The 12664-nt window shown below is 42.5% G+C and overlaps 2 protein-coding genes across 8 annotated transcripts; one reads left to right on the top strand and one right to left on the bottom strand.

Annotated features, from left to right (window-relative positions):
- Positions 1-182: 182 nt before the first annotated feature.
- On the bottom strand, positions 183-6839 carry cfap91 (cilia and flagella associated protein 91). Of its 2 annotated transcripts, XM_088382230.1 has the most exons (18): positions 6720-6839; positions 6403-6528; positions 6232-6302; positions 5848-5996; positions 5680-5763; positions 5545-5598; positions 5303-5478; positions 5045-5222; positions 4724-4881; positions 4467-4637; positions 4260-4387; positions 4098-4187; positions 2764-2835; positions 2535-2681; positions 2213-2434; positions 2002-2150; positions 1810-1901; positions 183-1649 (listed from the first exon to the last, which is right to left on the bottom strand). In XM_088382230.1, the coding sequence occupies exons 2-18, from the start codon at positions 6482-6484 to the stop codon at positions 652-654; spliced, it is 3021 nt and encodes a 1006-aa protein (XP_088238356.1). In that variant the 5' UTR covers positions 6485-6528; positions 6720-6839; the 3' UTR covers positions 183-651. The 2 variants fall into 2 exon arrangements, with proteins under 2 accessions (XP_088238356.1, XP_088238355.1); XM_088382229.1 differs by having other exon boundaries at positions 6403-6763.
- LOC148394246 (cell surface glycoprotein CD200 receptor 1-A) lies at positions 5904-11049 on the top strand. 6 transcript variants are annotated; one of them, XM_088382252.1, is made up of 7 exons: positions 5904-5949; positions 6933-7015; positions 9459-9806; positions 9930-10196; positions 10349-10448; positions 10533-10611; positions 10721-11049. In XM_088382252.1, exons 3-7 carry the CDS (start codon positions 9527-9529, stop codon positions 10790-10792), a joined length of 798 nt encoding a protein of 265 aa, XP_088238378.1. In that variant the 5' UTR covers positions 5904-5949; positions 6933-7015; positions 9459-9526; the 3' UTR covers positions 10793-11049. The 6 variants fall into 6 exon arrangements, with proteins under 6 accessions (XP_088238378.1, XP_088238375.1, XP_088238376.1 ...); XM_088382249.1 differs by lacking the exon at positions 5904-5949 and adding an exon at positions 6670-6772; XM_088382250.1 differs by lacking the exon at positions 5904-5949 and adding an exon at positions 6715-6823.
- Positions 11050-12664: the final 1615 nt, after the last annotated feature.

The raw sequence follows: 12664 nt of genomic DNA, 5'->3' as shown, positions 1-12664 counted from the left end.
AAAAAGTGGTCACATTTTTCAAATAAATTGATGAAATACTCAGAATTTTAAAAAAAAAAAATACATCTGTAGTTGGTTAGGTGTTTGTTATTTTTATTGATTTGTGGTGATTATACTTTTAACTATTCCTTTCACACTATACAGAATAAACAAAATAAAAAGGGTCCACTCAGACCATAAAAAACAGTTGCTGTGTTTATTAAAGCAAAAAAAAAAAGAAGCAAAACATTTTTGTCCATTGTTTTATTTTATAGTTGCAGCTGTGTACATATCCTGTACTACTCGTATTACTTTGCTCCATTTGTAACTGTCTTTTATTTCAAACATTGAACATAACATGACTCATTTTGATTGTCTATGAAGGCACTCAGAGTTTTTCAGGTGAAAAACCAAAGTGGTGCCAGTGGAAACCAGCGATTTACCTAGAAAAACGAAACTAATGACAATGTGGTAAGTAATGGCAAGACTTTTTTCTTTTTTTTTCCACAGCTCATTTTCTTTTGGTTACAGTTAAAGTAAAGTTAGCTAAATACATTGCATCATACTATTAGTAAGTTTATAACGTTCATCCTGAAAGCATTTGGGGCGTATTGTATGATTTGTGGGTAAAATGTTTGACTTAACTTTTGATGTGACTTTACAATTACATGATTATTCAGCACTGCTGTGATCCGGGGCTGGAATGTTGTCCTGGACCGGAGTGTTGGCCGGCGCCAGCGTGTCATCTGTGGCTGATGTGTCGTCTGGGGCCGGGGTGTCGTCCGGTCCCGGTGTGTTGTCTGGGTCTGCTGTTTCGTCTAGGTCCGCCATGTCATCCAGGCCCGGTGTGTCGTCCAGATCTGCCGTATCATCCGGGACAGGTGTGTCATCCATGCCCAGTGTGCCGTCCAGGTCTGCCGTATCATCCGGGCCCGGTGTGTCGTCCAGGTCTGCCGTATCATCTGGGCCCGGTGTGTTGTCCGGTCCTGGTGTGTCATCCAGGCCTGGTGTGTCGTCCAGGTCTGCTGTATCATCCGGGCCCGGTGTGTCGTCCAGGTCTGCCGTATCATCCGGGCCCGGTGTGTCGTCCGATCCTGGTGCGTCATCCAGGCCCGGTGTGTCGTCCAGGTCTGCCATATCATCCGGGCCTGGTGTGTCGTCCAGGTCTGCCATATCATCTGGGCCCAGTGTGTCGTCCGGTCCTGGTGCGTCATCCAGGCCCGGTGTGTCGTCCAGGTCTGCCATATCATCCGGGCCCGGTGTGTCGTCCAGTCCAGGTGCGTCATCCAGGCCCGGTGTGTCGTCCAGGTCTGCTGTATCATCCGGGCCCAGTGTGTCGTCCGGTCCCGGTGCGTCATCCAGGCCCGGTGTGTCGTCCAGGTCTGCTGTATCATTCGGGCCGGGTGTGTCGTCCCGGTCCGGCGTGTCGTCCGGTCCCGGTGTGTCGTCCGGTCCCGGTGTGTCATCCAGTCCCGGCATGCCGTCCGGACCCGGCGTGTCGTCCGGACCCGGCGTGCCGACAAGCATGTCGACCAGGACCTGTTGGGCGGCCACGTCAGAGGGCCGGGTCACCTGCGGGGTGCTCATAGTGCTCGCCACGATCTGCGGCATGGCGTTGCCCTCCACGATGCTGCGCACGGCCAACAGGTGTCTGCGCTGTCTCTCGTGCACTAAGAGAGCGGAGAAACAAGATTAGAATCTTGCATTATAAACTACCGAAATGAACTTGTGTACCACATTCCGCTTTATTAAGATGCCCCTGTACATACTAACTTGAGTTCTTTGATTGCTTAGCAATGTCTGGCAATATTCTCAGGGATGGCAACTAACCTCTCTGCCTGACTGTGATCTTCTCCATCTCAGGAATGAGGAAGCCGTAGACCAACTCGGACACGATCTCCTCTGACTGAAGATTGTTGCGGCTGCTTACGCAAAAGAAACAAAAAAAACCAGAATCAGTCGCACAGATTTTTTTTTTTTTGCATATACATTTTTCCAGACAAGTTGGTGAGGGTCCATCACCTCTCCTCGATGGCGTAGGCGATATCGTTGACCTCCTTGGCCACCCGGCGGATCTCCTCTCGGGCCTGCTGGTCTGCCGTGATCTCCATGGTGTCAAGGATGATGTCCTCAAAGTACAAGTCCACTGTCTCCTGGTGGACCTTCACCACCTACCCCACACGCACACTTGTGACGCAATCTGTTTTAGCAGGACTCCATCCAGCCGACGTACCTCTCTGAAGATCTGGTCGTCCTCCCTGCGGCGGCGTTCCTCCGCCTGCCTCCGGCCGCTCTCCTCCGCCTCTCGCCTCAGTCGCTCCCGCTCGGCCAGCAGTGTGAAAGCGTGGATGCGGCGCTCCTCCTGCAGACGGATCAGCTCCTTGGACAGAGTATCGAACACGTACTCCAGCTGGCCACCTACGGCGGCAGCGTGATGAGCCTCCTCGCGTGACCTCTGCCAGGGAAAGAGAAACGATTGCAGGTAGAATGCCACGAGATGGAGTCAAAGCACTACTTGTGTATTAAACAATGATTTAAAAGGAACAATATAATACCTCAAGATGCAGTTTCTCTCTCTCTTCTTTGAGAGCCATGACCATCTCTTTGTCAGCCTTCTGCATCTGCTGCTCCTCTGCTCGCAGGGCATGTGCCGTCCTCAGCTCCTTGATGAGGTCCAAGTGGTTTTCTTTGCTGGTGAATATCTGCACGGTGGAACACATACAAGTGCTGAGCACGGCAGCGAGAGGAAGAAGCCGCCATGGGTAGGCACATCCAAACAAACACCTCCGTTTGGATGCTTCTTCCCCTCAGGAGTTTCTGCAAATGGATGACTGCCAGCTCCTTCTCCTCCTCCCCCTGGAGAGCAAAATGAGGGTTAGGGTTTGTGTTAGGCTTAGGCTTGCTTTTGCTGTGCTGAGGCTTAGGGTTAGGCTTGCTCTTGCTGTGGTTAGGGTTAGGGTTAGGGTTTGTGTTAGGCTTAGGCTTGCTTTTGCTGTGCTGAGGCTTAGGGTTAGGCTTGCACTTGCTGTGGTTAGGGTTAGGGTTAGGGTTAGGGTTTGTGTTAGGCTTAGGCTTGCTTTTGCTGTGCTGAGGCTTAGGGTTAGGCTTGCTCTTGCTGTGGTTAGGGTTAGGGTTTGTGTTAGGCTTAGGCTTGCTTTTGCTGTGCTGAGGCTTAGGGTTAGGCTTGCTCTTGCTGTGGTTAGGGTTAGGGTTTGTGTTAGGCTTAGGCTTGCTTTTGCTGTGCTGAGGCTTAGGGTTAGGCTTGCTCTTGCTGTGGTTAGGGTTAGGGTTAGGGTTTGTGTTAGGCTTAGGCTTGCTCTTGCTGTGCTGAGGCTTAGGGTTAGGCTTGCTCTTGCTGTGCTTAGGGTTAGGGTTAGGGTTTGTGTTAGGCTTAGGCTTGCTTTTGCTGTGCTGAGGCTTAGGGTTAGGCTTGCTCTTGCTGTGCTTAGGGTTAGGGTTAGGGTTTGTGTTAGGCTTAGGCTTGCTTTTGCTGTGCTGAGGCTTAGGGTTAGGCTTGCTCTTGCTGTGTTTAGGGTTAGGGTTAGGGTTTGTGTTAGGCTTAGGCTTGCTTTTGCTGTGCTGAGGCTTAGGGTTAGGCTTGCTCTTGCTGTGCTTAGGGTTAGGGTTAGGGTTTGTGTTAGGCTTAGGCTTGCTCTTGCTGTGCTGAGGCTTAGGGTTAGGCTTGCTCTTGCTGTGCTTAGGGTTAGGGTTAGGGTTTGTGTTAGGCTTAGGCTTGCTTTTGCTGTGCTGAGGCTTAGGGTTAGGCTTGCTCTTGCTGTGCTTAGGGTTAGGGTTAGGGTTTGTGTTAGGCTTAGGCTTGCTTTTGCTGCGCTGAGGCTTAGGGTTAGGCTTGCTCTTGCTGTGTTTAGGGTTAGGGTTTGTGTTAGGCTTAGGCTTGCTTTTGCTGTGCTGAGGCTTAGGGTTAGGCTTGCTCTTGCTGTGTTTAGGGTTAGGGTTTGTGTTAGGCTTAGGCTTGCTTTTGCTGTGCTGAGGCTTAGGGTTAGGCTTGCTCTCGCTGTGCTTTGGGTTAGGGTTCGGGTTAGGGTTTGTGTTAGGCTTGCTCTCGCTAATAAGAGGTGAGAATTAATAATGTAAGTATGTCAGAGAAGAGAACTGACCTCCGGAGGTTCTTCCACGGTGGGGGTGACAGGACGAGGAGCAGGCTTTTCCTTCTTGATGAGATATTTGGCCATCTCCTCTTTGAGGTTCTACACGAATACGGATGATAATCAATGAGATGTGGTGGCACATATAGGTATGTATATATTTTTTTTCATAACCTTGTATTTGTCCATCAGAATGCTGCTTTTGCTATCAGGGGGTTTGCTCGTGTTGAGTTTGGGTTTGGATTGTTTCTTGTGCAGCTTGAGAAGCGCCTCACTGGGTCTATGCATTCGATTCAGCAAGCCTGGTAGTGACAGTTCAAACTTGGATCTTAATCATTTCAAATATCAGCTAAAGATCTTTCAAACAGTTTCAATACACACCTTCGTATGTCTCCAGGCGTTGGGTTTCGTGATTTGCAGTTTTTTTGAAGTTGTTGCCGCATACTCGCGAGGCACACGTTAGCGATGAGTACACAGTGTAGTCTTTACAAGTACCGAGCTGCTTGATGTTCTCCTCCATGTTCCTCCGCTTGGTCTCCAGCTTCCTCATTGCTGTATAGCCATATTTTTTTTTATGTTCAAAAGTTATCGATGGGTTTGATTCTCACTCGTTCTACCGAAGCAACGCTCAGTCTCACATCTCATGTGCTGCTTGTCCACTTTGTGGAGCTTGCTTTCCTTCTCCTTGAGCAGCTTGGAGTAGATATTGTTGAGTCGATCTTTGGTCAAGGTCAACTGGGGTTCGTCTTTATGCTGCAGCATTTCCGCCAGTAAGGTCAGACGAGCATCCTGCAGCCTGCAGACGACATTGTGCTGAGTCCAACATGGCTACTGCCATCTTTTTTTTAAAAAAAAAGTTATTTTGTTAAACTATTATTAAAAAAAAAGAATAAATATAGACAAAACATAGCTTCTATATAAATATGCTAACAAATAAGCCATTGAAACCAGTCATTTACTTCTGTATTTTTCCTTCTCTGAAGGCCCACTCTTTTGCTTCCATTTCCTCCATCATCCGCCTCCGTTTACGCAGAAGATTCGGGTCATTGAATGTAGGAAGTCGAGCTTCCCACACCCGTCTGGCTCGTGCCCGCTCGATCATTTCCACTTCTTCAATACTCGCAGGCAGGCCACGCTCTGACGGTAAAGTATGTGCCATTACTGAGTACACTGGGCTATATTAAGATCTCAAGAGTGGCTCGTGTGTGTGTATGTACCCCAGGTGAAAGAAGCCAGCGCCAGCAGCTCCGGAGGGGTGGTCCCGGCACGTAGCAAATAATCCGGGGTGTACGGGTCTGTCTGTGCTTCGCTCTCCCTGTAGTCTGTCTGCACTGCCACATTCAAGTGCGTGGGAAATTCCTCAGCCTCCCTGCCAGCTGCTTCTAACTCCTCTCTGATGAAGATGAAAAAAATTAAACATCCATCAAATTAAAAAAATAACGGTGAATGTCAAACTTACTGATAATTATCACGATTCACATCCAAGGGAGTCAGTTGCACAAATGGAAGAGAGCTGGAAAAAAGACAGCCGTATCATTATTTTTGTGACTTTCTGAAATGGCCAGTGAGTGTTTGGAGGGAGCCAAGTTCAAACCTTTTAAAATATTTCCAGCGATCAGCTCCACTTGGTTGAAACGTTTCTCTTTTTTTCATCATTGGCTGAATAGTAGGAATAAATCTGTCAACGAAGACAGTCATGAGTGACACCAAACTTCAATGGTAAAATACAACATGCAAATTTGTGTATGTGTTTTTGTGTTACCCAGCCAGTTGCTGGAGGGCCTGCTGTCGTTGTTCTGAGTCGCTACGCCAGCGACGGTCCATAGAATGTGACGATGGCTCAAAGGAGGGGTCCAGACGAAAGGTGACCTTCTGATTGTTGAACATGTTTTCAAACTCAGGCAATTTTCTCTGCAAAGCAATAAATACAGAATAAATCTATTCACCTATGATGGCTAGATTTCATATTATGAGGTGTGACGTTTTAGCATAACTTTCATATTTTAACATGATAATTTATTATTGATAAATCACTTTATAGAATAATTTAAAATGCTTTTTGTTGTGGTTTGCAAAAGTCTACTGTTACATCCATACCTTTTTGACATTTTCATTTTATTTTTGTGTATTTTTTAAAGTTTCTTACAACTGCCGGCTTGAAAGTCTTAAAACTGGTCCTGACATGGTCGATCTCGGAAGAAACGAAGTATACAGGCTCTGCAGGATAAAAATGACATTTATTACAACTACCAATATTTCCTCCAAAACAATAGCTCGTCCTACGAGCTGGCTCGCTAAATAAACGTAAAAGACTTACCATACAAATAGTCATATTCACGCTCCCGTTTGGAAACTCTTGCGTCGGTCGGCTTGGGAATGGTACGAGTGACAGTTGACATTTTTAATATTGATTTTTATCCACACAAAAAATCGCAACCGGTGCCTGGAAGAAACAAAGCTATTGAAGTCTCAACGAGAAGTCATGTATTTAGCAGTAGACGCTTCTTGGATGCGTTCTCTATGACGTCATCAGCGTTGACAAAATGTATATTTAGACGAGCATACTGCATGTAAATATTTGGATGTGTTGTTCTATGATGTAGAACTATTTTTTTTGACGCATGGCTGCCTTACTTTGTCGTGTAAGAAAAAAAGTGCACGGTGTATCCTGAGACGGCTAGCAACGGGTATCGTGTCCCCGCTGTGTTACCATGGAAACTGTAAACAAACAAAAATAGGTTCGAGTGACAAGTTGGAAAATTCAGTATCAGTGACATAAAATATGTCTTATAAGTCATTCATGTTGGAAAATGTGTCGGGTTTTTTTTGTTTTGTTTTGTTTTTAAGAAAGCTGTTATGACAGAGAACGTCAAAGAGGAAGGGTCAACTACAACTCCCAAGATGCTCTTGGCCAAAGGCCAAACAATCAGGTAAGAAACGTTTCTTGCTTGTTAAATACTTCTAAAAGATAAAACACCAACTCAATTGAATAATTTAAGCGTTTGAACATTTTTTGGCAATTGACTTAACGTTTGTTTTGCCTTTTTTTCCCTGTCGCAAAAACGTAGTTTAGTAAAGAAAAAAAATCTCAAAATACACAAATAAGTAAATACAATAAGTGTCAGAGGTCTTAGATTTGGAGAAAATAACTGATACTGAGAAATACATCAAGGCAAAAGTGTTTTGTGTAGTGTTATCAACCAAAACATATTCCATTACCCTCGCGTTGATTTTGACGTAAACAGGATGTCAATCTTGTCTTTCTCTCTCTCATCCTAAGTGTGTCAATGTGTTTTTTCCCCCCCCTCTTATCTTCCCCAAAGTCAAATTTATCAGAAAAAGTTAACCTCCGTTTTATTTTTGGCCTAAGGGAAACTACGCTGACCTAAGCAAACACAAAGCTGTGCTGTCTTGCAAAACATGCCAGCTCACAGTCAGCTGAAGCTCTGCGGCCTCAAAATCAAGACGTGGGGTTAATATTGAATCTCAACACACTATAGAAAGAAAGTAGTTACATTTAGTCATTCATGGCTGTCATGAAAATTATTTTCCAGTGCCCTACTCCCACTTCTTGATTCAAACACCATATAAAAAAAGTAGATGCATTTAGTTATTAATAGCTGTCATGAAAATTATTTCACCCTTCTCTCACTTCCTGACACAAAAAAAAACAGCCGACATGTCTGGCTCTGATTAATTTTCCATAGAAAATATGTAATGAACCGAGTTATGATTCATATGTCCCGAGTGATGAAACAGTTTATAAAAAGTTCATACTTAACAAGTGGTTTCATCACTTTCTATTAGTGTGACTTTATATGTCGTGCTTGTACTACAAGTTTCAGTTCGACAGATAGTTTACAAAGTATGACAGTTAATACGATTTTTGTCTTTATAAACCACCACCATTAATTTATAATGATTCAACCAATGTAATTGGAATGAAGATGTTCAGTTGTTGGAATTGTAAATAAAGGGTTATATTTAAAACTCATGCTGACTCATAATGTTAATTCCAGGACATAAACCCAGATTCATAAACAGGACATAAGATTACCAAATATTTTAATTTTACCAACAGCCTGGTGAGTAAGAACTGATCAACTTCTAACAGCTGAAATGCTAACGCAGCAACCCGAGTAAAGATAAAAAGTAAAATTGTCTGTAGAGAGCAGCAATCAACTTCCTGTGATGATCACATGATGATGCTTGTGGAGGAGGAAGAAGGGAGGGAGGGATGTACTGTTGACCACAGTTTTCTTGTAAATGTGTTCTGTGGATTAGAGATGCAACACTCTTTAACTAGTAGCTGGTTCGGTCTTGAAAAGATGATTTAAAGCCGTGTGGATAGCTGAAGATGAAGGAGCCGATTGGGGTTTCTGCTGTCATTCTCTTGTTGGCATTGCTGTGCCAAGCATGGATTCAGGACTCAGGTCTGTAATGGAGCTGCAATATGGGTACCAGTGTCAAACATCTACCTTTACATAAACAGCCATAATGGTCATCATTGATCGACAGCCAGACTTTTTTTTCTTTTTTAATGTAATAATACTTTTAGCATTTTATATTGTTTTTATAGCTAATAATAATAATAATAATAATTAATAATAATAATAATAATTTAGTTTTTTAACGTCATAGTTTATAACTGCCCAAAGATCATTAGTATTATCTTTTAATTATGACACATTTGGCCCATTCATTGTTTATTTTGTTGTTCAGTATGTATTTTATTCCTATTTTCATTCTTATTCATGTCATATATTTAGTGTTTTTCAAATTTGTTTTATTTCCTTGTTCATTATTTATTCAGACTTTAGTATTTTATATTATTTTTCATAGATTTTATTATTTTGTACTTTAGTGTTTATGTTTATAATTATATGGTTTATAGTTTTTGTTAGTTTTGTTTTTCAAATAATTCTTTCATAATATAAGTTTTATAGTATCTCTTTTAATTTGTATACCAGAAATATAATTGACTAATTTCAATTATTTCTTGAGACTTTTTTTTTTATTGTCCTCTTTAATTTCATATACTTTTACAAGGTTGGAGAAGTAATTTACTGCATTTAGTTTAGTAGTGTATGAGCACACCACAAATAGATGGCTTCTGTTGGTGAAGATAAGAGTGCAGTTATGAGTCATAATGCTTACAGCTAACAAAAAGAAGAGTGAAAGAGATGTGGGCAAAGTAAGATGTTCCATTGAAGAAGCTGAACGATGCTTGACCTTTTTTTTTCTGTACCAGTTAGCTCTGTACAGGATTGAAGTCATTCTTTCCTTAGGTAAATTTGCTCAAGCACAAGTTTGGCATAGATAACAATGATCTTTTTCTTTTTTTTTTTTTTTTTTTTTTTTTTTTTAATACAGTGACTCACTTATATTTCAATGTGGGGAGTGAGGTCAAGCTGAACTGCAGCAACATATCGAAGGACTTGATGTCGAAGAAGATTTTGTTCGTCATCTGGAGAGTGGACCTGGTTGGAAACAAGACGTGTAAGGTGGGCGGGGGAAAGCCTACGAGTTTATTAGACACCTGCAATGACGGCAAGTCCCTGCACAGCATCTCGGAGTCTTGCTCCGACCTGCACAACATCTCGCAGTCTTGCTCCTACCTGCACATCCCCAACTTCTCTGAGCGTGATGTGGGCATATACATGTACGAAATGGCTTTTGCTGGAGGAACCTACACCTGTAATGTCAGCGTGTCCATTACAGGTGTGACAAGCAAATTTCCACATTGGGCAACTTTGCATGTTGAAAAAAACAAAATTTAAAAAGTAGCTATAATTGTGTCTGTCATAGCCATCACTGCAGCATCTATTGATTCTTTTTTCCCAGTTCCTCCCAGTATCTCCTCCTGGTTAGAGCGGAGGGACAACAACAGCATGGTGGCCGTCTGCGCAGCGGAGGGAGGAAAGCCGGCCGCCAATGTCACGTGGCGCCATGCCGAAAACGAGTTAGCCGTGGTGACGCAGTGGCATTCCGGTGGATTGTTCTCTGTAGAAAGTCGCCTGAAATTACCTGAGGGCCCAAAAAACGCGACATGCATCATCAGGCATCCATACTGGGAAGCAGAGAAGACGTTGGTACCAAGGCACCGAAAACGTTTGTGAATTTTAAGTTCTGCCAAACAAAGATGAGTCAATGAGTGAACACCATCTAAGAAGCTTGAGGACACAAAACAATCAGACTGTGATAAGCTTGTACATCAGAAAGTTAATGGGAACTAATGAACTCCTTTCTCGTTTACCACTCAGGTCTTCTTGAGACTGATGTGTGCCTTCTCATAGTTGTGTCAATCTTGATGGTCCTAGCTGCACTTTTATTCTTTATATACAAAAAGCAAATCATGCTCAGGTGAGAATTTACAATCTACTACATTTAAATTCTGGAATATTGTATTTTTTTTTGTTACTAAATTATTCTTTAACTACTAAACAGTTTCATTTCCTTTCTCAGAAATTGCTTGATCACAGACTGCTCGGCAACCAAACCTGAGCCCGTTATACACAAACCTGAGGTGTTTTAAAATTTTTCTGTTAAGGTTTAGTTTCTTTTCTGTTTTCCAGCACATTTTTGTTTTCCGAGAATGACGCTGCACTTTGTCTGTATGCTGTTTTTTTTTTCAGATTGAGGAAACAGAGGAAGTGGAGCCTTATGCCAGCTTTGTTCAACGTGTCAACTCCATCTATAACTTATGATGTGCAAAATAAATAAACAGTACCTGCACCACTTGACTAGTCAGTGCATGAAGTCCACTACTCTTGTGCTATGTTAACTAAACTTGGGGAAAACCGCTGAGAGAAAGTTACACCATACATCAAGAATACACCGGACACAATTATGTTTGACTTATGCGCCGTGTACCTTAAGTATGTGTCTTAAATGTATGTTTACATGTACTTCAGGTTGCTTGAGAACACTAATTGGAAGTAAAATACATATTGTATCCCTTGTATTTCTTGTTATATTATTAACATACACTGTGCATAAATATAGGGAAAACTATTTGATTAAATTAAAATGCATTGAAGTCAAAATAAGATTTATAATATTACCATTGCCTGATGGGAGCTCAGCATCGGCGGTCATGCGATTGTGTTGGCTCGTGAGTGAACAAATCGTTTAAAACAACGAATCTTTTTAGTGAACGTGAGTGAACGAATAACTTGAATTCGTTCGTTTTTCAGTTCATATGACTTCAACCAGTAGGTGTCAGTAATGCACATTGAAGCTGGTGCCACCTCGCCGTAAAACAAAACGAAGAAGAAAATGACGTAACTTCCCGTTCACGAACGGGTCGTGAATTGCATTTGCCGTTCATTCTCTGAACTGATCTATGAGTGAACGAGTCAGTGAGTGAGTGATTTGCATGTTACCATTGCCTGGTGGGAGCTCAGCATCAGCTGTATGCGATGTTTGGATGCTTTAAGGTAAGCAAGTTCTAACAGAGAAGAGTGAGCATGGAGTTTTTTTTTTTTTAACACGCATAGAAGTGCTTATCAAAAGAGACCTCAAAATGACCTCAAATGTTCACGAGTGTAGCAGAGTTAATGCTGATGACTTTGGCTTCAACTAGTCTCTGGTCTATTCGGAGCTGCTCCCTTAAACTATATAAGGTACATACCTTCAATGTCACACAAGCGTGGTTTCCACAGTGTGGTGGTTTGTGCTCTGGACTCTCATCCCAGCGAGCCGATTTCAAATCCCGTTGGGTGCATATAGCATTTTATCATGGAAAAATTTGCATTGTTGATTTGTTGAACTCAAAGTCATCAGTATCAACTCTGTTACACTCGTGACATGCGCATTACATTTGAGGTCATTATTTATTCCTGAATACTATAAATAGTTTGAGATTGAAAGTGACAACCAAATTGGCCAAAATGGTCTGGAGCCACTTTTTCTTTATTTTTATAAGCATATGTGTGTAAAAAAAAAAAAAAAAAAAAAAAAAAAACCCTCCATGCCCACTCTTCTCTGTTAGAACTTGCCTACCTTAAAGCATCCAAACATCGCATGATAGTGGTGTGCATTACAGTTATTTTAAGTGAACTGAAGCTTTAGAATCAGTTCACTCAAAAGATTCGTTCAAACGAATCGTTCAACAAATCATCCCCCCGCACACACACACACTGATCTTTTTTTTTTTTTTTTTTCATAAATCAAATAATAAAAAATCATGGTCAAAGCTTAAATGAAAGTGAAAAGTGCCACACCCGCCCTCACCCCCACTTTCTGATTGGCTGTTTGACCTGTGATGTCACTCGGACATTCTATTAGGTACATCACCATTTTCAAGTGTACCAATAACAGGCCACTTTATTAGGGAAATATCATGGTCAAAGGTAACACGTGTCAAGCTGTAGTCCTCGGGGCCGCGATCCAACATGTTTTCCAAGTTACCCTCGTTAAGTGCACCTGCGTGAAAACTTTTAGCCACTTTTTTGTTCTGCAGTGGCTAAAACTTTTCACGCAGGTGCACTTAACGAGGTAATCACACGGACACTCCATTAGGTACACCGCCATTTTCAAGTGTACCTAATAACAGGCCACTTTATTAGGGAAATATC

This window comes from Syngnathus floridae, chromosome 8 (genome assembly GCF_059516105.1).
Source record: "Syngnathus floridae isolate MCC-2025c chromosome 8, RoL_Sflo_1.0, whole genome shotgun sequence".
NCBI lineage: Eukaryota > Metazoa > Chordata > Actinopteri > Syngnathiformes > Syngnathidae > Syngnathus > Syngnathus floridae.
This window is presented reverse-complemented; position numbering and strand designations above follow the sequence as displayed.